Source organism: Bison bison, unplaced genomic scaffold (assembly GCF_000754665.1).
Source record: "Bison bison bison isolate TAMUID 2011002044 unplaced genomic scaffold, Bison_UMD1.0 scf7180017864118, whole genome shotgun sequence".
Taxonomy (NCBI): Eukaryota; Metazoa; Chordata; class Mammalia; order Artiodactyla; family Bovidae; genus Bison; species Bison bison.
The window spans coordinates 2,580,886-2,605,279 of record NW_011494690.1 but is presented as its reverse complement, the minus strand read 5'-3'; the positions used below and the strand labels follow the sequence as shown (position 1 = coordinate 2,605,279).

Genomic DNA, 24,394 nt, shown 5'->3' with positions numbered 1-24,394 from the left:
TAATTGCTCCTGTTTTTTATTTTTGAGCTTGTGAATCATATCTACAAAACTGACTAAACTGATAAACTAGTTGAATTGTTTTCTGTTTTTAAGTTCCCCATACTATTACCTGTGGTAAGAGATACACAAATACTTTCTTGAAGAAGTAGCAGGTTAGCTAAGTGATTAAGAAAAAAATACGGGTTCTAAAATCAGGCTGTGTTCAGACTGTGTAACTCTGTCACTTATTAGCTACATTACTTCTAGCTAGTAATCTAACCTCTCTAAGCCCATAGTACCACCTATCTGAGAAGTTTTGAGAAGTTTAAATGACAGATTTTACATATGCATACATTTAGCACAGTGTCTGGCACTAGTAAGGACCTACTAATCTTTTTCTTTCTTTTTTTAAAAGCCTTTAACCTGTAAAAGAATTTAAAGTTACTTGCATGAATATATTGTATATTAGAAACTATTATTATAATAGTGACAGAGCTAAAACTCCAGTTGCATGGCTATTTTCATTATTATGAGTGTTATAAAAATTATATAACTTCTCTAGGTCTTAGTTTATGCTACTGAATTAGTTAAAATCTATGGTGTAACTTAAGGAATCTTAAAAAGATACATTTTTAAAGTTAGGTAATAAAATTTGCGCAGTTTCTAGCACATTGCTGAGGCTTATAATTGCTCAACCTGAAGAATAGAGTACTTTGCAAATATGCTATTTAAAAATGAGATTAGAAAGAAAGACAAAGTGGGGGAAAGAAGAAAAAAAAAATTTAAATAAGAATTTTTTAAAAAGGAAAAAAATGAGATTAGAGTGCATAGTCTAATCAAGTAGGTATGAATATTTTTTTCTAGGATTTTAAAAGACAGAGTTATGATTAATCTTCAATGGTCTTACCTATACTAACAGAACGCTGGTGACTTTTGTTGAGTTTAACTGTTTCCCAAAATGCAAGAATCTGACTAATGTGAAACTCAAGGTGAGTTTAGATTGAAGACTGAAGATCAATGAATTGCATACCAAGAAAATGATTACCTTTTAATTTCTGTTTCAGTCCTTCTGAATTAGTTAAAAGATGTTTCAGTTGGTGCTAGCTTTCCTTTTTAGTATTTGTTAATATCCCCTTCTTGCCAGAGGGCAGGCCTCAGAGTTCTCTACAGGTAACAGTATCTACAGCTAGCTGGTGGTGAATACCTATTTTACTAGTATTGTATACATACAAAACCACTTTTATCCTAAGTATTTAGCCCAGTCAGTTTTCAAAAACTGAATGTATCCATTTAGCTAGTATCTGGACCAAGAAACAGAACATTACCATCACACTAGGAGGCCCCCCTTATGCTACCTATCTGTGGCTATCCATATGCCCCATCCACCCAAGGGAACCACCAACAGATTTGTTTTTGTAGTTTCTATAAATGGAATTATACAGTCTAAAGTCTTCAATGTCTGGCTTCTTGTACTTGACCTTGCGTTTGTGAGAGTCATGTATATTATTGTGTGCGGTTGTAATTTGTTTATTCTCATTGCTCTTTGGTGATCTATTATGTGAACATAGCATAATTCACTGATCTGTTTTATTTACTTTTAGGATTATCCTTTATTTATTGGACATGATGCTGTTTTTTCATGCATATAGGAACATACACTTTCCTGTTAAAAACAATTCAAGTAAAGTTTTACTTTCAATTAAATAGTTAAAACATTACACAGTAGACAAAGGAGAGCAGAATTGTAGCAACTTGTGAAGGGGGTACCTGAAAGACTGGAGTTTGAGGAGTACTGACTGATTTTATTGTTTTCTAAACTAGAGTTCTGAAGAATACTAATGAGTTTTTAGACAAAGTGTATTTAGGCAAATATATCCTTAGAGTCAGAAATTGTCCTTAAGAATATCATGTTTCAGTTTTCCTCCTCCTTTGTTGACCAAGCATCCTTTTAATCTCTAATCTTTGTATATCAAGTGGGACTTAACTATAAAACAGTATTTTATATTTCTTTTTTTCCCCTTATTTCCTAGAAGATATGGTAACCAACATTATTATATAGGAACAGGATTTTTTTCTCTTAAATTATCTAAACCATTTAGTTTTACTTAGAATACAAGTTTCTGCCCACGTTGACAACATCACCAGTTAAATACTGAAATGCCTTGTTAGGAATAGTGTGGAGTTCCTTACCTGGAGGTACAAATCTCTATTATTCATTCCATTTCAGCAGATATTTACTGAGCACTCATGATGGGCTGAGTTACTGTGGTTCTAAGAGCTGGGGCTAAATCACTGAACAGACAGGAATCTTTGCTTCGTGGAGCTTATGTTTTAACAGGATGGTAGGATAGGTGAGACAGACAATAAAGCTTAAAATGTACATCTGCCACTGATAAGTGCTATGGAGATGATTGTATTAAGTGTGTATGTTGGGGTGAGTATTACACATTTTAATCCGTGAAGGTTTCATGGAGAAGCTATCCCTCAGCTAACCTTGATACAAGGGAAATGAGTGATGCACTTACCTGAGGAAAAAGGGTTCCAGCAGAGGGGACAGTAGGAGCAGAGGCGCTTCGGCAGGAGCGTGCCTGCAAAAACCAGGAGCCACAAGGCAGCGAAGAGTGCAGTGGGGTTGAGGGGAGTAAGTTAGTTAAGCAGGGATAAGGATGTTCAGGTAATAGGATTTGAGGTAGGAGCCATGCATCGGGCTCTTTAGGTAAGAATTTAAGCTTTTGTGTGAGCGAAGGAGGAAGTGAAGAACGTGCTTTAGTGTAGACTTGGTATGATTCACAGACGATGATGTAGTAGGCAGCACAGCACAACAGTTAAGAGTGTACACCTGAGCTAGCGGCAACTGTAACCTTGGATACTAACCCCTTTGTGCCTCAGTTTCCCCATCTATAAGGATAATGCCTATTTTATAGGAGTATAGTGAGGATCTAGTGAGAGTCAATGAGAATAAAACATTTAGAATAGCACCTGGCATATGGTAAATGCTGTATGTGTTTGTTAAATAAGCATTTTGGTATTTGGTTACTTTAATTATCTGTATAGGTATAAGAGAACTGAAATATAAAAGTGTTACCCCCTCTCCTCCATTATTTATATTTGACTGAGATGTAGTCAAATGAGTTCCTATGTTTTTATTTTTTGCCTCCCCACCCCTTTTTTTAATATTAAGGGTCAAGTGAGTCTGTTTCTTTCAGTCTCTAATAATTACTAAAATATATTTTAATATTATGCATTAGTGAAGGTGTTAAACATTTTAGGCTATTCTTAACATATAGTCTGACCTTAGAAAGGAAGCTGTCTTAAAGTTTGCTATGATATGAGGAGTTCCCTGGCGGTCCAGTGGTTAGGACTCTGCTTTTATTGCCAAGGGCTCTGGGTTCAGTCCCTGGTTGGGGAATTAAAATCCCAGAAGCCCCATGACATGGCCAAAAAAGAAAAAACGTTTGCTATGGTATGATAAAGACTGTAGAACAAAACTTGGTGTCTTATAATAGTATATTAGGACCTCTCATCTACTTTTGCCCCAATACAAATGTTAATACATTTCAGAGTCACTGCTAGTTGGATTGAAGCAAACCTCCCAGATGATTCTAAAGACACATGGAAGAAGAGGGGGAGTGTGGATTATGTGGTCCTTCTTGACTGGTTTAGTTCTGCAAAAGATTTACAACTTGGGACAACTCTACGGAGTCTGAAAGATGCACTTTTCAAGGTTAGCAAGTTTCCTTGTTAGTTTACTGTAATTGCAAGCCTTCTCTGGTTCTTAGAAGGGTATGTTGACTAGTTGATTATCTTAACGACATCAAGATCCATCATGCTTTGGTTGTAGACTTTTAAAAAATTCAAATTTAAAAGACTAGTTTTGAATAACCCAATAATATTAAAATTATCTTAATAGGATAATTAGAACTTTCAGAAATGTAAATTATTTGGAAAATGCTGTTTTTGTTATGAAACATAAAGGAAGAAATCACTAAGAAAAAAAGACTGATAGATACGACAATAAAATAAAAACTTAGGTGTGAAAAAATGTACCGATTTGAAGGCAGAAGGTAAAAATATTTGCAACAGATATGGCACTGATTTAGAACACCTAAAATCTGAAGAGTTTTTGCAAATAAATACAATTACTTAAGATAAAATGCTGAAGTAAGTAGTAGACACAGATAGACATAGATAGAAGATGTGAAAGTGACAAGACATAAAAATACCAGCATGCTAGTAATCAGAAATGCAGATCCAAACAGTTACTGTCACTGTCTCGATCAGATTAACGGAGATAAAAATAATACTTGGTTTAATATGTTAAATTATTGAATAGCACTAAATGCTGGTAAGCATGTGGTAAGAATAAAACTCGGTGTGCTGGTCGGAGGGTCAGTTGATGGAACATTGTCCTCCAGGACAGCGGTCTTAAAAGCCTTGAAACAATCATGCTTCAAAGTAGGAAATCGCAGAATATACCCAGGTATAGGCTGATATATGAAATTGCCAGTATTTACCTACTTTTCACTAAAAAAGTGACAGTTTCATAAAGGTAAGCCTAAGGTACCTGTAAGTTTAGTGTATGATAAAGATGACATAACAGATCAGTGAGGAAAAGATGGATTGAAATAACTGGTTTGAGGAGAGCTGGCTAGCCTGTAAGTAAAAGAAAGAGGATCTCTGCCTTATTTCTTAGACCACACTAGATTCCAAATGGGTAAAAGACATAAATATGTTGAATCAAACAATGAACTACCAGGAAAAACCGTTGATAAATGTTTTTATTACCTTGATCCTGAACCAAAGAGGCTCATATATTTGACTGTACTGAAAATACCACAAATAAAAAGTCAGAGGAAATATTTGTAACAAGACAAAAACCTATTTTCCTTAATACTCAGAGTACATTCACTGTTTACTAAGAAAAATAGCAGTCTGTAGAAAAATGGGCAAAAGATGAGATTAAGCCATAGACTATAAAGGGTTACTAAATGTATTAAAAGATGTTAAACTTCACATATAAATGCTAATACAACTCATTGTATGTCCCCCAGTTTGGTAAAAACTATAAAGACTTACAGTGGGCGTTCTCATACACTGATGGTAAATCTGTATATTGACATTGCTTTTTGAAGGGCAGTTTGATGGCATCTTTTAAGCCAGTGGTTTTAGGAAATTATTGTACAGAAATACACAAACATATTTTTAAAAGTTCATTTCAAAGATGAGCAGTATGTATTAAAAGCCTTAAAATGTTCTTGGCCTACCCTCTTTACTTCTGGGAACTTTTCCTAATGGAGTCAATTAGGCATATGTATAGGATCTTTAGCATTTATCTCAGCATTTTTTATAATTAGGAAAAATAATAATTGTTGAAACAGTTGATTCAGTTTTGGTGTGTGTGTGTGTATGTGTCTGTATAAAACAGAATATTATCTGGTCATTACAGATGATGATATAGCTCTTTATGGATAATAGATGATCGTATAAAAGAAAAGCAGCATAAGTTTCATTATTTTATTTAAAAAATGAAAAAGTATATATAGAAAACAGTAAGAATAAACTAAAATGTTGGAGTGTTATTTCTGGGTGATGAGGTTATATCACAGAAGATTTTTATTGTATGTTAAGTTGTGTTCCTATTTTTCTTTTAAGATCATGGATTACTTGTGTGATTTTAAAAACCCGATCTATCCATTTGTTTCATTAAATGCTGAATTTTGAATTCAGCTGTCTCTTTTTTTTGGTAATCATTTATAAGAAATGGATCTTTTAAGAACAGTTTAATATTCAGGTTTGTTGTGTTTTTAGCTGTCAAGAGACTGCTGCCATATTATTAAACATACTATTTCCTTATTTTATAGTGGGAAAGTAAAGCTGTCCTGCGCAGTGAACCTTTGGTTTTAGAAGGAGGCTATGAAAACTGGCTCCTTTGTTATCCACAGTATACAACAAATGCTAAAGTTACGCCACCCCCACGAGGCAAGAATGAAGAGGTGTCTATCTCATGTATGTATGTGAAAATTTTTGTTTAAAATTGCTTTGGTAAAATTTTAAACATTTTCTGTTCTCAGGGTAGTGTTCTTGGTTGTGTGTGCATTTGTCCTGTTAGATAGCAGTTGCTTTTAGGCATAAAAAAATACAAGATGTCCACAGTCTGAAAGTTAATGTTTATCAATTCATTAAGACTGTTGTGGTTGTCACTGCTTACTTTAACTACGACATAGAACATGCATGAGACATGAAGTACTGTTTATGGGGTTTGCTCTTCTTTCAATAATATTTTTATCTTTTGGGGATTTTAGTGGACTTTACTTACCCTTCACTGGAAGAACCAGTTCCTTCTAAACCTACTGCCCAGATGATACCTCCTATAGAAATCAGTGAAAATACAGAATTGATAAACAGTCAAGATGAGAGAATGGGACCACTGAATATATCAGCTCCAGTTGAACCAATTGCTGCTTCTAAATATGATGTTTCACCCATAATTCAGCCAGTGCCTATTTTAAAGAATATTCCACAGGTATGTTTTTGGTTTTCTTTTAATTTTATTATGTCTTTTCTTTTAATATTATATTAAGTATATAGTATAGCAATATGTATCCAGTGTATATGTACCTTCAGTATTTTGGAAAGAAAAAGATTGAAAAACTCTATATTCCTCTATTTTTGGTATATTGGTACATTTTTGCCATTAAAAAAACTTCATTGTAATTGTCTTACTGCCACAGCAATTTCAGAATAGATAATTGAAAGAATTTTAAACCTAACTCGGTCCATTTAGTATCAGATCAGATCAGATCAGATCAGTCGTTCAGTCGTGTCCGACTCTTTGCGACCCCGTGAATCGCAGCACACCAGGCCTCCCTGTCCATCACCAGCTCCCAGAGTTCACTGAGACTCATGTCCATCGAGTCAGTGATGCCATCCAGCCATCTCGTCCTCTGTCATCCCCTTCTCCTCCTGCCCCCAATCCCTCCCAGCATCAGAGTCTTTTCCAATGAGTCAGCTCTTCGCATGAGGTGGCCAAAGTACTGGAGTTTCAGTTTTAGCATCATTCCTTCCAAAGACAGTATTAGCACAATGAACTTGAACAACACTTGCAGGTGTATATTATAAATTTAATTCATAGTATTTTCCCAGATGGTTTGGCTTACAGATGATAGATATATGATGTCAGTATTTTGGTTTTGAAATAGTTCTTTAGTTTGATTTCCTTAGACTTTGACACATAAATTACAGGCATATTTTAACAATAATTGTCTAAAAGAGTTTACATAAAAGATGTTATAATAAAAAATTATAACATCTTTCTTGTCATTAGATTTTACTTAAAGGAAGATAAACTAATTCTTTCCTGTGTGTTTTCCAGTAACATTTTTTTTTACCATTTTTAATTTTTTTCTCAGATATTTAAATAATTTCATATTTGAAATAGGTAACATCTGGTTTGTGGAGCAGGCTCTGATTAGAAAATTTAGTCATTTTTGGGGGATATAAAATAAAGCAGTTCATTTCCTCATGTTTTAAGGCCTACTTTTAATATTTCGGATTAAATCTTAAGACTAATTATTTGAATAATTTTTTCTTACAATGAAAATTTAAGAAATTTTAAAAAGAGCTTATGACATTGCACTTCCTTTCAATTTAATCATGTTATTTAAACCATAATCCCTGTGTGACTTTCTGAGATATGTACAATTTATGAATTGTACCTTGATAAACATGTACTATTTAATACAATCAATAATATGTATCAATAATATATACTGTTTAATAGTCACTGGAGCACACACACATCAAGAAGAGAAGTTCTGACTGAGAGTGGGTATCATCAGGGAGGTCTTCATGGAGGTAGTAGTTTTATCTGGGCTTTAACAGTGGAGTAGGATTTAAGGATGAAAGAAACAAGTGGAAAAATTTTATGACTGAAGGCACAAAGCATGTTCTGGGATTGGTAAGTAGTTCTGACAGGCTTGGGCACAGCTCTCGGAGAGAGGTGAGTGTGATGATAGATAAGATTGGAAAAGTGGACAGAAGTCATCAAGAGAGACTTTGATCTCTCTTGGAATTTTGTCATGTAGGCGAAAGGAAATCTTGAAAGAATTTTAAACTTGAAAGTAACATGATCATAGCTATGCTTTTAAGATGAGTGGAAAATGTGGATGAAAACATTTATTTTGATCCCTGTTCACCTTTTATTGTTAACCTCATCCTCATAGTGTTTGTTCTAACTTTATTCACAAATAAATTTAGAAAAGGGTGGGGGCAGGGAAGGTTTTTTTTTTTTTAAATGAAGAGGCAAAAAGAGCAGAGCAGAGAAATAATTCCTTCTTGTAGTGGTGTTTTCTAATGGGAAAAACATACAGTTCATTTTGTAGGAACACTATACAGGTTGTTACTGGCAGACAGTCTCATTTTTATTTCAGTGAACGTCTCAAGAAATGATGTTAGGGTCATTTTTAACAATTTTGTAGGGTTAGTATATTGTTAAATTGAGGTAAATTACTCAATTTTAATTAGTATCTTATCTCTTATGAAAGTTGTTCTGGAATATTTTATTCATTCTCTCTGCAACATTTTATTTACTGTCAGGCACAGTCTCTACCCTCCTGGAGCTTATGTGCTAATAGGGAAGATTTTAAACAATTAAAGTTGTTTAATCAGAATCCCAGTAACTACTTAGAAGGAAAAGAATAGAGTATTATGACAGCATATATCAAGAGGCTTAGCTGGTCCTTAGGGATCAGGGAAGTCTTTTCTAAGGGAGAGATATTTAAGCTAAAACTTAATGTTGTGGGCATTATGTAGCCAAACAACTAGTATAAAGGCCTGACTTGGGAAGAAGCATGGCATCTTTGAGGAATTAAAGATGGGGGCAGGGTAAGTATGGCTGGTATATCAAGTAGTATGAGATAAGATTGGGGAGATAGGCAGAAGAGAGACCACACAGGCATGGCAAGACATTTAGATCTAAGTCTTTGTAATCTAAGTACAGTCAGTGGTTTTTGACAGTAAGATTTTAAGTCAGTGGTCAGATCTATGTTTTAAAATGATTACTCTGGTAACAGAATGGAGAAACAAATCTGAAATATATGAAACTCTGAGTTTTTTTATTTGAGCAAGACATAGTGGGCACACCCATGTGTTTGTTGGGGGAAATCATGAATTTGGTTTTGGCCGTATGAGGTTTGTGGTATTATGTGAGATACTCATGTGAAGACACTGAGTAGGCAGTTGGGTATGTGGAAATGGAACTTTAGGGGTGCTCAGGTCTGGTTCTTTTATGTTATAGAATGAAATCTTCATACACAGAACATATTAAAGTGTGGAATCAAGAGGATGTAAGTGCCAAGTGCCTTATGAGAAATCTTGACATTAGGTCATTTACAAATGGATGTTTTTGGCAGATACTGTCTCCACAGTGATGGTTCTTTTTATCACAACTTGATATCAAGAACTGAGGTTATTGTGTTCCTGGATTTCAACAAAAGGATGTTTTTCTCTGTTATTTGTTGATACAGATTGATCGTAGTAAAAAACCGGCAATCAAATTGCCTGAAGATCATAGAATAAAATATGAAAGTACAGATCATGAGGAACAGTCTCCTCAGAGTGAAAAAGTTGTTCCTGATCGTTCCACAAAACCGGTATTTCCCCCTCCAACTGCTATGCTAACAGACGAAGAAAAAGCTCGTATTCACGCAGAAACTGTTCTTCTAATGGAAAAAAACAAACAAGAAAAAGAACTTAGAGAAAGGCAGCAAGAGGAACAGAAAGAGAGACTGAGGAGGGAAGAACAAGAACAAAAAGACAGAAAGGAACAAGAAGCTGAAGAAAATGAAATCACAGAGAAGCAACAAAAAGCAGAACAAATGGAAAAGAAAGAAAGTGAACAGGCCAGGAAAGAAGATAAAGAAACTTCAGCAAAGAGGGGCAGAGAAATAACAGGAGTAAAAAGACAAAGTAAAAGTGAACATGAGACTACCGATGCCAAGAAGTCTGTAGAAGATAGGGGGAAGAGGTGTCCAACCCCGGAAGTGCAGAAGAGGTCAGCAGATGTGCCTCATGCCTCTGTGGCAGGAGATTCAAGTTCAGGCAAGGTAAGCGGAAACAGTACAGACTGCCAACTAAGTGTAAAAAAACATACGTAAAAAGTGACATCGGTAGCATTCCATAAACAGGGTAGACATTTCAGTTGATTTTCTAGGAGATGATAGATTTGTACTGATCCAATTACATTTGCTTACCTGCTCTTGATTATTTGGGACTGGAATTGCTTTTCACATCTATGGAATGCAACATATTTTTGCTATTTGAGATAAATAGCTGCATTCTTCATTTTTATGCTTGATGTGTGATCATCAAAAGACTAGAGTGAAATACAATCTTCTGATCTCACAATGGAGGAATTAGGTGCCAAATATTTATATGATGAAGTTTGTGTCTGCTTAGAATATGCCCAGTTTATCTTTGCGTGTAATGGTTTTATTTGTCGTCTGTGTCATTTGTTTGTTCATTCATCTGATCAAAAATATTGACAGTAATCCCATTAATGTTGCCTTTTCCTACCCTTGGCTATTACTCTTCATTGATTTTCATAATTTTGGAGATGTTTTTTTCTTTTCTTTTTGGCTACCCCACACAACTTGTAGGATCTCAGTTCCCCAACCAGGGACTGAACCTGGGCCTCGGCAATGAAAGTGCCAAATCGTAACTGCTAGACACTAGGGAGCTCCACTTTTTCTTTGTATTGGGATACAGCCAGTTAGTAAACAGTGCTATGATAGTTTCAGGTGAACCGCAGAGATTCAGCCCTACCAGAGAAGATTTTTTTAACCTAATAATGTCATGTGTGCTTTTCATGGGCTTTTTTTTTTTTTTTGTCTATTATGCAATTAATAGTGCCTTTTCCTTTTGAACTCTTAAGTGTCTTGGGCTTTTAAAAATCCTACTTTATTCTTTTCCTTCCAGTTTTATTGAAATACAGTTGACATATAGCACTGTATAAGTTTAAGATGTACAATATAATGATTGTATCTCACGGAAATACAAAATTTAAAAGAGTAAAAAAATAACTTGTGATAAGAACTCTTAGGATTTACTTAACAACTATCATATGTAACATACAGCAGCGTTAATTAGTCATGTAGTACCTTATATCCACTTATAACTGGAAGTTTGTTCGACTACCTTCCTCCAATTTCCTGTTCTACCTACCTCTGATAACCACAAGTCTGATCCTTTTTCCTTTGTATTTGTTTTTGAAGTATAAATGACTTATAATACTATGTTAGTTACTGTTACACAACGTAGCCATTTGGTGTTTCTATACATTTCCAAATGATCACCATAGTAAGTCTAGTTATACTATGTCATCATACAAGGATACACAGCTATTGACTACATTCCCACAATGTATATTTCATCCCTGTGACTCATTTATTTTGCAACTGAAAGTTTGTACCTCTTAATTTTCCTCATCTATTTCTTTTCCTCACTGCCACCACCCCACCAACCCACCGCCCCACTCCTCACCTCTGGTGGTAACCACTTGTTTGTTCTCGTATCTATAACTTTCTGTTTTGTCTTGTTCATTTGTTTTTGAGATTCTGCATGTAAGTGAAATCATATATTTGTCTTTTGAGGCTGACTTTTTGCTTAGCATAATACCCTCTAGATCCATCCATGTTGTCACAAATGACAAAATTTCACTTTTTTATGGGTCATATTCCATTGTGTATATATACTATACATCTTCTTTATCCATTCATCTATGGGCATCTGGGTTGCTTCCATATTCGTGGCTATTGTAAATAATGATGTAATGAACAAAGGGGTACATATATCTTTTATAATCAGTGTTTTTTATTTCTTTGGATAAATAACCAGGAGTAGAATTGCTGGATCATATGGTAGTTCTATTTTAAATTCTTTTTTAACAATCTCCATACTGTTTTCCATAGTGACTACACCAATTTACATTCCCATCAACAGTGTTGTACTAGGGTTCCTTTTTCTTTGCATTTGCCAACACTTGTTATATGTCATCTTTTTGATAATAGCCATTCTGATGGGTGTGAGGTGTTATCTCATTGTGGTTTTGATGCTTTTCCCTGATGACCAGTGATGTTGAGCATCTTTTCATGCGCCTATTGGCCATCTGTCTTTGGAAAAATGTCTATTCAGATCCTGTGCCCATTTTTAAATCAGATTTTTGTTTCTTTGATGTTGAGTTGTATGAGTTCTTTGTATAATTTGGACATTGACCCCTTATCAGATATATTGTTTGCAGATATCTTCTCCCATTCAGTATAGGTGGCCTTTTCATTTTGTTGGTAGTTTCCTTCTCTGTGCAAAAAGCTTTTTAATTTGATGTAGTCCCATTTTTCTGTCTTTGCTTTTGTTACCTTTGCCTGAGAAGACATATGCCAAAAATTATTACTAAGACGAATGTCAGAGTGTTCCTCCATTGTTTTCTTCTAGAAGTTTTATGGTTTCGGGTTTTACATTTAAGTCTTTCATCCATTTTGAATTTATTTTTGTGTATGTATGAGAGGATAGACTAGTTTGATTCTTTTGCATGTAGCTGTCCAGTTTTTCCAAAACTAGGTTTTAAAAATATTTTGGGGTTTTTTCATTTGTTTTACGTCTTCTCTCTTGGCTTTTTTGTTTGTTTTGGCTGCTTCATGCAGCTCGAAGGCTCTTAGTTTCCCGACCAGAGATTGAACCTGGGGCCATGGCAGTGAAAGCGTTGAATCCTAACCACTGAACTACCAGGGAACTCCTGGTTTGTTTTTAAAATTAATAAAATGTCAGTGCTCTTTGTATGCTGAAATTTAGAATGCCTACGTATTTTGAATTATTTTGTTCAATAAAAAGAGATGTGGAAAAAATTATATGCTTGCCTATATAGCTCAAAAGTGTGGTGCATCTTTAATACCATTCATTGAAGAGGTTGACTTTTCTTCACTGTATAATCCTCCTTGTGTGGATATACTACATTTGATGGACACTGGATTGCTTCTGTTTTGGGGCTATTACGAATAATAATTCCATGAACATCTGCATCCAAGTCTTTGTGTGGAAATAAATTTTCTTATCTTTGGAGTTGACACTTAGAAGTGAAATTGTGTTGTGTTTTTTTGAGGAACTTTAAAAAGCCACCATCTTTATAAGCTGTGCACACATACTCCTTCCCCTTGCTATGATAATTTTAGGACTTTAAGAAAACATGTATAGTTCTTCATCTTTTAAAAAATATTAAGGGCAGCCAACACCAGGTTTGTGGTTCTTTGCTATGGCAAAATTTAATTTAAAAATCCTTTTCCTTCTCTTTTTAAAACAAGTCTCGAGAGCCTTTGACAAGAGCGAGAAGTGAAGAAATGGGGAGGGTTGTACCAGGACTGCCGTCAGGCTGGGCCAAGGTAAAACTCCAAATTAGCACAGAAAGAAATTACATGGCACTGTTTTGTTAAAAAAAAAAACAACTTATGAACTTGTTTATTCTGCATCTTCTCTAACGCAGAGTTGACTCTGTTTCTTCATTATAAAGGACATAGCTCATTTCCCTAATTACAGCATGGTTAGATTTCTGGATAGCCAGTCAGGGATGCTGGCTATAATATATGAGCATTCTGGCATGTCATTTAAAAACAGTGTATCATTTTAAAACCTCAGGTTCTTTGAAAGTTTAATTATAGAAGTGATTATCACCATTTTATTCAAATTATTTTAATCCAAAAGTAAACTTAGTAGTGGAATACTTTTGAGTTTTTGTTGTTGTTTATTGAATGTTCATTGTTTTTTGACCTGTGCTTTCTTTCCCCGCCTAAGTTTCTTGATCCCATCACTGGAACTTTTCGTTACTATCATTCGCCTACCAACACTGTTCATATGTATCCACCGGAAATGGCTCCTTCATCTGCACCTCCTTCCACCCCTCCAACTCATAAAGCCAAGCCACAGATTCCTGCTGAGCGGGATAGGGAACCGTCTAAACTGAAGCGCTCCTACTCCTCCCCAGATATCACCCAGGCCATTCAAGAGGAAGAGAAGAGGAGGCCAACAGTAACTCCAGCAGTTAATCGGGAAAACAAGTAAGTTTATCCTAACTTCTAGGAACAGAATCATCTGCTATATTTGAAAACTTCTTAAACATACCAGTTTACTAATATCAGGGAGACAGAAAATTCTGTGGATGGCTAACCCAACTGTTTTTGTTTACTGTAGAGGAAAAAAATAAATGGATTAAATGTCCTTGGTTTTTCTCCCAAATGTCACAGACTAACTTAAATGTGTCAAAAAGGATTCTGTGACTCGTTCACTAATGCATATGTATTAATGTAGATATAAAAGTGTGCACCTTGTTATCTTTTCAGTGTGCAACTACATAGATGTTTTTATAAACTTCATAAGATCCCTAGATTTCCCTTTGAGAACTATAATTTACAGGATTGTTGAATATGTCTTGTTGTAGCTCTTAAATTCCAAACTTAAAAAAAACTCAGTAACATGGGGGCAAACTTAATGTATTAAAATAATGAGCATTATAGTGTGTATCAGCTTCTAATCCTTATTCTGTTCCCTTTTCTTTATTGCATTTCTGTTCCTCTGTTCACCAGTGGTGATGAATAGGTTCATTTAAGTTTTCCCAAAACAGTATCTCATTTAGATGTATTCCTGGCTTTATCAGTTATTGAATACTCCAGTGCTCCTGGCTTATGATTGATAGGTTTATGAGATAGTTTTCTAGTCTGTCACTTCTGACCATTAATTTTGGGGGATGTAGGGTAGATAGAGGTGAAAATAAATGGGATTTTTTGATTTGTTAAATACACTCTTAATTGCTGAGGAATTCTAACTAGGCTGTCTTTTTGGCCTCTTCAGAATCACTTTCCCCAAAAGTAGTTAATATATTTTCCTCCTAAGAACTTACCCTGCCAGGTAGAAGCTTGAACTGGAGGAGATTTTGTAAATTCGGAAAATCTATAGATTTCAGGGCTCACTATTAAAACTGGTAAGAATTTAATTCTTTCTTGAATCATCATTCTTATTAAAGTTTGTTAATTTGACAATTTAAAAACTACAGCATATGTAGTTTGTATATTTTTAAATATATATTGAACAGAGTGCATATACCTGAGCCATGTGTAAACAAAAACTGGTTGGAATATAATGTTTAATCTGTTCTCAGTATTCCTTTCAGAGGTGGAGATATACTTAGGATCAGTAATAAAAGACAGACTTACCAATTAGTTTTCTTAGTGTCCTTAAAGTTCTAAAAATTACATATATAAATCAAATATACTGCATGACAAAAGTCGTGTAGGCATTCTCTAGTTCAGTGCTTCCAGTGGCCATGTTGATAGACATGTTCTTTACCTGTTTTGTCCAGCATGGTAGTGGCTATTTTGAATTGTGGCTACTATAAGAGCTATAAAATTTTAAATTTATTGTGGCTAGTGGTTGCTACCATATTTGTCAGCACAGCTCTAGACTTCAGGTTATAGTACCCAAATAACCTCTGCCTCCTGTGTGTGCTCCGCAGTTACTGGCATTCTGGTTGAATTCAACATTTGGTAATGCTAAACTTCCTGGGATCATTTAAAACATTTGAAAGAGCCTTCTGTATTAGAACACTCTACCTGTTCATGAGAAACCAGAGAACCTATTGATATCTCAGGGTATCTGTAAGAAACATGTGCTCACGTAAGAAGTTAAAGACCTTCATGGGAGCATCACCCGCATCACTTAGATACTAAATGTTCTTTAAGACCCAGTACCTTATGACCTTAGTAACTATCTGCAGGATTACCATATACCATTACAGATGCTGGAGTTTGCTGCCCTTTGAAGTATGAACCTTCATGTCACATGCCCTGCATTTTAAGAAGTCATGTGCACTTTTTCTTCCTTAGGCCAACAAGCTATCCTAAAGCTGAGATCACAAGACTTTCTGCTTCTCAAATTCGGAACCTCAATCCTGTTTTTGGAGGATCTGGACCAGCTCTCACTGGACTTCGTAATTTAGGAAATACTTGTTACATGAACTCAATATTACAGTGCCTGTGCAATACGCCACATCTGGCTGATTATTTCAACCGCAACTGTTACCAGGATGATATTAATAGGTAAAGAAATATCATACTTTTCTGCAATATCATATTAAAAGGGTGCTCTAACCACACTTCCTTACCACCCAGCTCCAGAGATGTCAGATTAGGAAAGAACAATGTAGAGAACATTGTTCTTAAGAAAAATGTAAAGAAAAGCCTTCTTTGATTGGTGAAGGACAGACAGGAAAGGAACAGTGCAGGAAGGCAGAACCTCACTGTCATAAATTGGAGCCTACTGGTAAGGAACGGGAGACTGCGGAGGGCTGGTAGCCAAAAAGAAGCAACTTGGAGGGGTGTCATCAAAGTAAGATTCAGGTAAGTATTTGGTGATAAACCTATGAATAAGCATTTTAGTGTAGGGTCACATATTACAGTATGTGAGTAGTTTAATGTTGATATCAAGAACCTGCTGTATCTTAGCTTTTTATAATTTGTGTTTTGTAACTTTAATTATGTTTGCAAAGGTCAAATTTGTTGGGGCATAAAGGTGAAGTTGCAGAAGAATTTGGCATAATCATGAAAGCCCTGTGGACGGGACAGTACCGGTACATCAGTCCAAAAGACTTTAAAATCACCATTGGGAAGATCAATGACCAGTTTGCAGGATACAGCCAGCAAGATTCACAAGAACTGCTTCTGTTCCTAATGGATGGTCTCCATGAAGATCTTAATAAAGTAAGATTGTATTTTTCTAAGTTGCGAAGGCTCTTTAGGGTTGCTCAGTGTTGCACTCATTTTTATAGCAATTTAAAATTATAGCTGTTGATTATTCAGTGCTAAATTTATTCAAATCTAGGGACTACGGCATGAAACTTTAAAATAAATACATCTGTTAGGTTTACTATTTGAATGGCTGCTAAGTCACTTCAGTCGTGTCCGACTGTGTGTGACCCCATAGACGGCAGCCACCAGGCTCCCCCATCCCTGGGATTCTCCAGGCAAGAACACAGGAGTAGGTTGCCATTTCCTTCTCCAATGCATGAAAGTGAAAAGTGAAAGTGAAGTCGCTCAGTCGTGTCCGACTACTAGCGACCCCATGGACTGCAGGCCACCAGGCTCCTCCATCCATGGGATTTTCCAGGCAAGAGTACTGGAGTGGGGTGCCATTACCTTCTCTGACTATTTGAATGGAAGTATATACAATTTGTATTTACTTGTGAAAATGTTAACAGGCTGTATTATTGTGAGGAATTTATAAACATTGTAAATTTGTAAACACAGTTGTCAGAGATCCTGCGTTTGTGACCCATATGACCAAAGGATTCATGTGAAAAGTTACTATTTGTATACAATGGCTTCTTTTTAGCACCAAGCTGTCTTCTCTTTCAAATACTTTTGCTATCACCTCTCTTACCAGCGAACATAGACGTACACATATAGACACACACATATATGTGTATGTCTGTATGTGTATGTTTATGAAGATAGTGTGTATCCATCTGTGAGACTAGGACCAGAAAAACGACATCTAGTTGTAACCCTAACTCCCAGGTATATGTGGAATGTCTTTTCAAAATCAGACTTTTCAGCTTTTTAAATAAAAATTTATTAAGAAATTGAAACTAGTTACACCCTTTTGATAAAGTGGGTTTTGGTTTTTTGGGGAGATATTTTTGATTAGCATTTTTTTGTAGCATCAAATTTTTTGATTCAGTCAGTTCAGTTCAGTCGCTCAGTCATGTCTGACTCTGCGACCCCAGGAATCGCAGCACGCCAGGCCTCCCTGTCTATCACCAGCTCCCGGAGTTCACCCTGACTCACATCCATCGAGTCAGTGATGCCAAGATTTATATTGAATATACTTTCAGTTTTATATTTAAATGTTGACTTTGAGATATTAATACAGAGTTTAAATCTTATTTTCAGGCTGATAATCGGAAGAGACATAAAGAAGAAAATAATGATCATCTCGATGACTTTAAAGCTGCAGAACATGCATGGCAGAAACACAAGCAGCTCAATGAATCTATCATTGTTGCACTTTTTCAGGGTCAATTCAAATCCACAGTACAGTGCCTCACCTGTCACAAAAAGTCCAGGACATTTGAGGCCTTCATGTATTTGTCTCTCCCACTAGCATCTACAAGTAAATGTACATTACAGGTAAATTAGGATTGAGAGAAAATGATTTATTGAAGGAAAACATTTTTTATATGCACATAGAGTTGTACTTTACTTGGTAATTGATTTCTGCTCTTTATCCCTGTAAACATTTTATAGGTTAAAACTCACAGAAAAGTTGTTTTAATTAGGCCTATGCAGATTTGAAGAAAATATGCATTTTTAAAAGAAATTTTCAAAATATTTTCCTATTAAATATTCTTTTAGAGTTGATAATGTTTTTCAAAGTCTGTATTGAAGTTTTAGAAGTTAATTTGGGAAACTGTATGTTGACTTTAATTCAGGTACACTTTTTAGAAGAAATTGTTCTACATGAGGTATCAAATAAATATCCTATTTTGCACACAACAGCAGTGTGATTTAGAGAGCTTGTTGACGCTTTTAGTGTTAGCCTCTTGTTAGTCAGAACGTCCTGAGCCACCAGGTAGAAGTTACCCCTTGATGCTCTCAGGACATGGGGACGTCTTCCCTCCTCCATGGGCACAGCACCATCACTCTCCATAATTTGTCCCTATCAACTCCTCCCATCTGCTTCCTCAGTAGATCATAACTCTGGAGGTGGGGGGTTGGGGTGGGGGAACAGGAGCTGCTTTGTAAATAGCTTATTCCTCATGCCTGACAAAGTAACTTATTGAATAGATGCTCAGTAATAAAAAAAATAAGTTAACAAATATCTACTACTTATTTTTGCCTCCAGGATTGCCTTAGGTTATTTTCCAAAGAAGAAAAACTCACAGATAACAACAGGTTTTATTGCAGTCATTGCAGAGCTCGTCGGGATTCCCTAAAAAAGATAGAAATCTGGAAGCTGCCACCTGTGCTTTTAGTGCATCTGAAACGGTAAAAGGGACACATTTTTCTACCTGTTTAGTACTTTTTAGATGAAGGATTTCTATGTATTTTATTCTAAACTTTATTGTGCTGTCTGCTTAGGATGTATAACAAAGAAAGATTATCAGGTTAGGGTACTTCTAGGGGGAAATTAGCAGAGAAGGCAATGGCACCCCACTCTAGTCCTCTTGCCTGGAAACTCACATGGGCGGAGGAGCCTGGTGGGCTGCAGTCCATGGGGTTGCTAAGAGTCGGACATGACTGAGCGACTTCACTTTCACTTTTCACTTTCATGCATTGGAGAAGGAAATGGCAACCCACTCCAGTGTTCTTGCCTGGAAAATCCCAGGGACGGGGGAGCCTGGTGGGCTGCCCTCTATGGGGGTCTCACAGAGTCAGACACGACTGAAGCAATTTAGCAGCAGCAGCAGCAGGAAAATTAGGCAGAAATGAAGAGGCTCGTTCACTTGCATTTTTGCAATAACTGCAAAATGACAGCACCGCTTTTTCATGTAACTCTGTCTTTAAAAATCACTGAAACTGGGGCAGGAGGGATAGATTGGGAGTTTGAGATTGACATATAAACACTGCTGTATTTAAAACAGATAACCTACTGTATAGCACAGGGAACATTGTTCAGTATTCTTTGATAACCTAAATGGGAAAAGAATTTGAAAAAGAAGATAGAAGTATAACTGAATCACTTTGCTGTACACCTGAAACTAACACATTGTTAATCAATGATACTCCAATATAAAACATTTTTACAAATCAGTGAAACAAAATTATTTTCAAATTATTGGAGATTCTTAGGCAGTTATTTATGTTAATTTCAACACTGATATATTCAAATCTCTTGTGTAGATTTTCTACAAAAGCTTATTATATCGGTTGTCCTTTACTGCTTGTTGCAGATTGCAAAGGTATAGATAAACATTCTACAAATGATTACACATTTGTTCTGTTAAGATTATTAGTGCTGTGTATTATTTTTGGAAAATATCTTAAAGTATAAATGGTTCAGAGTTCACTCTTTAAAAAATAATTTTGAAATAACCATATTACACCAACCAGTATTTTGGTGTTTAAAGCAGTGTGTGTTAGGATGATGGAATGCCATTATTTCAGTCACTAGGCTGTGTGCATGCAGTTTCTGGCTCTAGTTTTTTCAAGTTCAGTTCAGTCCAGTCGCTCAGTCGTGTCCAACTCTTTGCAACCCCATGAACTGCAGCACGCCAGGCCTCCCTGTCCATCACCAGCTCCTGGAGTTTACCCAAACTCATGTCCATTGAGTTGGTGATGCCATCCAACTATTTCATCCTCTGTCGTCCCCTTCTCCTCCTGCCCTCAATCTTTCCCAGCGTCGGGGTCTTTTCAAATGAGTCAGCTCTTCGCATCAGGTGGCCAAAGTATTGGAGTTTCAGCTTCAACATTTGCCCATCCAATGAACACCCAGGACTGATCTCATTTAGGATGGACTGGTTGGATCTCAAAGTACAAGCTTAAATCTGGAGCCACTCTCTTCTGTTACTTCTCTGTACTTTGTGGTGATTAGCATTATAAATGGGGGTGTTACTGACTTCTTGCCTTTGTCTAAGACTCATCTAATGGCTCTAGCTGGTCTGGGGATTAAGGGACCAACGTGTGGCTCTACCTCCATCACTGTTTACCTGGGCCAAGACTTTTATGCACCTCAGTTTCATTTGTAAAACAGAAATGAAACCAAGTATCTTTAGACAAGTCCCTCCACTATTAAAATGCTGGGTGTGTGTTTGAAATAGATTTTATGTCTAAACATAAAAACTGTCTAAAACTCTGGATTGTTAATGAATGAATTAGGGTTCATTTTGATGTCTTTGGTCTGTCAGTGTAACTGCTGTAATGTTTTGCTCTGCAGTTTTTCCTATGATGGCAGGTGGAAACAAAAATTACAGACATCTGTGGACTTTCCATTAGAAAATCTTGACTTGTCGCAGTATGTTATTGGCCCAAAGAACAATCTGAAGAAATACAACTTGTTTTCTGTTTCAGTAAGTATCTCATTGACCAGAATACTTTTTCTTTCGAAGCAAACTGAAAAAACAAGTTTCAGGTTGTTCCTTTCCTCAGAGGAAAGTAGGAACTACATTAAGGCTTTGAAATTATTGACATATTTTAAATAATTCAACTTGAACTGATTTTCTGTCTTGTTTGGCACAGAATCACTATGGTGGGCTGGATGGTGGCCACTACACTGCCTATTGTAAAAATGCAGCAAGACAGCGGTGGTTTAAATTTGACGATCATGAAGTTTCTGATATTTCCATTTCTTCGGTGAAATCTTCAGCAGCTTATATCCTCTTTTATACGTCACTGGGACCACGAATAACTGATGTAGCCACGTAAGGAGAAGTAGGTTTTAAGCTAGTTATCTTTTAACAGGCTGAGCAACACAACTCTTGAATTGCTTATAAAGATTCTGGATAGGCATAGCTGACCATTTAAAGGACTTGTAGGACAATGAGAGCTGTGTTACTATACCATATACTTCTGGTCAGCGCCATTATCAAAAAACTGACCAAGAACATTTAACAAGTATTGCAGTAAGCATTCCTTACAGGTACCATTTATTTCAAAACAAGTTTTTTAGTTTGCTCCAAAGTTAAAATAATTAACTAGCTAAGCATTATTATTCTGCTGGTCTAAAAATCATTGTATCCTTTATTTTCCTATTCACTGTTATGGCCTTTTCACATTTCTAAATCCCAGCTTGATCTACTGAATACTCTAGAATGATGTAAAGCAGATAGGAATGTATGTGTATATATTTATTGCACACTTGCACATCAAATCAATGTACATAGTATAATATGTGGTCCTTTTGTGAAGCCTAGAACTCAGAGGATTGCTCCCCCCCGACTTTTGGCCTATTCTGAGTAACTGCAGTGCTTTCTTAGGGACATGACAGGGCAAAGCTATTTTTCTGTTGGCTTTGGGCTGTATTTGTGCACTAAATCTTTATTCTAAAAAAATAAATGGAAACTTTTCTTTAATTTTTTAAATGAGAATTTTCATTTACACCTACATTAAAATCTTAATGAGAAAAATAATTTAAAACCCTATAAGTGTTCTGTCTTTAATTTTTATTAAGTGTTCTCTTTAATTTTTATTGTTGCACAGGACAGCAGAATTATAATTTTTACACACACTTTATCCCAATACAGTGACTTAAAATTTAGTACACTTACTCTGTTGCATCACTTGATTCCATTCTTCCTTCACCTTGACCATGAACTGCATATAGCACTTATGATTCTCTCAAGAGTTGAAAGTCAAAGTAGGATATAAAACCTTAACACCCAGGCAGACTTATTCTATCACGAGTAGTAGAATTCTTAGGATTAACGTAAAAAGATAACTGCAAAGTGAACTGCATTATAAACCACATCTTTAACAACTGATGTATTAAAAGGGATAGAGGAGCGTAGAATTTATCATTTACCTCAGGGACTCGGTTGTTACAGGTAAAATCAATATAAACACTCCACATAAAAACAAGATTATAAAGGTGCTCCTGAAAGATGTCACCATTACTGGATTCCCAGGAAGAAGATGCAAGAATCAGTTTTGAATTGTGAAATGGACGACTTCTCATGTTCTGCAATTAGTCTGAGTGACTTATAGCTTCTTGGCTAAATTATCAGATCAATTAATATTTTCAAATCACAGAGCCACTTGAACGAAAGTTATTTCGGTTTAGCTCCATGAAGTATCCTTGGAAAGTAAGTTTGTTGGATATATCTAATTATGAGATAATCTATGATAAAAATACACATTACTAAACAATGCACTTTGAAATATGCACACAGTACATAATCTGAGTGCTTTAAAGGTCCCCATCTGTTAGTACCGCATCATTTCTTTGCTGCCTTTTTCAATGGGCTAGGACCCGTGTTTGTTACAAACTTACCTTGTAAAATGTTGCATAATATGCCAGAAAGACTTAAAAATGTCAGCGAATGCAAGTAAGTTGCAAGACTTTTAATGACAAAGCAAAACTTAAGTACCAGGTTCTCACTGCTAGTTTTGCAGTTTTCAGGAAACACCATTTTCTTAGGTCTTGCATTTTTGTGTAGGTATAGAAAAGGGCTGACAGCTGTAGAACAGGAGATATGCTGCAGCAGTTTGGACTGCAGTATCTGGAATCTCACTGACTCGTGTGTCATCAAAGCTGTACCAGGCCTGGGTCACTGAGTTCTTGGAGAAAGCAGTGTAGTGGCCACCATCCAGATCACCAAAGTGGTTCTGGGGGAAAGAGGAAACGTCACACTTAGTGTTTACATTCGAATACTTAACTGTTATAGCCAAAAATGTAGGGCCACAAAATATTTTTAATAATTGTCCTTTATACTGGATTAAAAGGAAATGACAATTTTAAGTCAAATCATACATATAGCCTGACTTCTCTATTTTTTGTGTTACTGAAATTGTTATACATTATGTTCATTGACTATTTAATAGAATATGTGAATGAAACAGGATAGTATTTGACAGCAGCTAATATTTATCAGTTAATACAGAGCACCTACCATCAGTTCAGTTGCTCAGTCGTGTCCGACTCTTTGCAACCCCGTGGACTGCAGCAGGCCAGGTTTTCCTGTCCATCACCAACTCCTGGAGCTTATTCAAACTCATGTCCATTGAGCCGGTGATGCCATCCAACCATCTCATCCTCTGTCATGCCCTTCTCCTGCCTTCAATCTTTCCCAGCATCAGCGTCTTTTCCTTTTTTTTTTTTTAATTTTATTTTTTAACTTTACAATATTGTATTGGTTTTGCCATATATCAAAATGAATCTGCCACAGGTATACATGTGTTCCCCATCCTGAACCCTCCTACCTCCTCCCTCCCCATACCATCCCTCTGGGTCGTCCCAGTGCACCAGCCCCAAGCATCCAGTATCGTGCATTGAACCTGGACTGGCGACACGTTTCATATATGATATTACACATGTTTCAAAAAAATATGGAATGCTTCACGAATTTGCGTGTCATCCTTGCACAGAGGCCATGCTAATCTCTGTATCGTTCCAATTTTAGTATATGTGCTGCCGAAGTGAGCACCAGGGTCTTTTCCAATGAGTCAGTTCTTCGCATCAGGTGGCCAAAGTATTGGAGTTTCACCTTCTGCATCAGTCCTTCCAATGAATATTCAGGACTGAGTTCCTTTAGGATGGACTGGTTGGATCTCCTTGCAGTCCAAGGGACTCTCAAGAGCCTTCTCCAGCACCACAGTTCAAAAGCATCAATTCTTTGGTGCTTAGCTTTCTTTATAGTCCAACTCTCATATCCATATACGACTACTGG

General features: G+C 36.1%; 2 protein-coding genes across 3 annotated transcripts in view; one reads left to right on the top strand and one right to left on the bottom strand.

Annotated features, from left to right (window-relative positions):
- The window catches only part of USP8 (ubiquitin specific peptidase 8), a 51,273-nt gene extending 29,125 nt beyond the window's left edge, over window positions 1-22,148 (top strand). The window contains exons 8-19 of the mRNA XM_010839496.1: window positions 3,541-3,703; window positions 5,841-5,985; window positions 6,282-6,502; window positions 9,504-10,082; window positions 13,329-13,406; window positions 13,816-14,078; window positions 15,900-16,112; window positions 16,562-16,772; window positions 17,964-18,200; window positions 18,916-19,058; window positions 20,947-21,079; window positions 21,249-22,148. Of these exons, the coding sequence (XP_010837798.1) occupies window positions 3,541-3,703; window positions 5,841-5,985; window positions 6,282-6,502; window positions 9,504-10,082; window positions 13,329-13,406; window positions 13,816-14,078; window positions 15,900-16,112; window positions 16,562-16,772; window positions 17,964-18,200; window positions 18,916-19,058; window positions 20,947-21,079; window positions 21,249-21,434 (2,572 nt within the window). The 3' untranslated portion in view covers window positions 21,435-22,148. The remainder of the gene's footprint in view (window positions 1-3,540; window positions 3,704-5,840; window positions 5,986-6,281; window positions 6,503-9,503; window positions 10,083-13,328; window positions 13,407-13,815; window positions 14,079-15,899; window positions 16,113-16,561; window positions 16,773-17,963; window positions 18,201-18,915; window positions 19,059-20,946; window positions 21,080-21,248) is intronic.
- The window catches only part of USP50 (ubiquitin specific peptidase 50), a 27,210-nt gene continuing 24,061 nt past the window's right edge, over window positions 21,246-24,394 (bottom strand). For both annotated transcript variants that reach the window (XM_010839497.1, XM_010839498.1), the window contains exon 7: window positions 21,246-23,333. In XM_010839497.1, coding sequence (XP_010837799.1) covers window positions 23,142-23,333 — 192 coding nt within the window. In that variant the 3' untranslated portion in view covers window positions 21,246-23,141. The remainder of the gene's footprint in view (window positions 23,334-24,394) is intronic.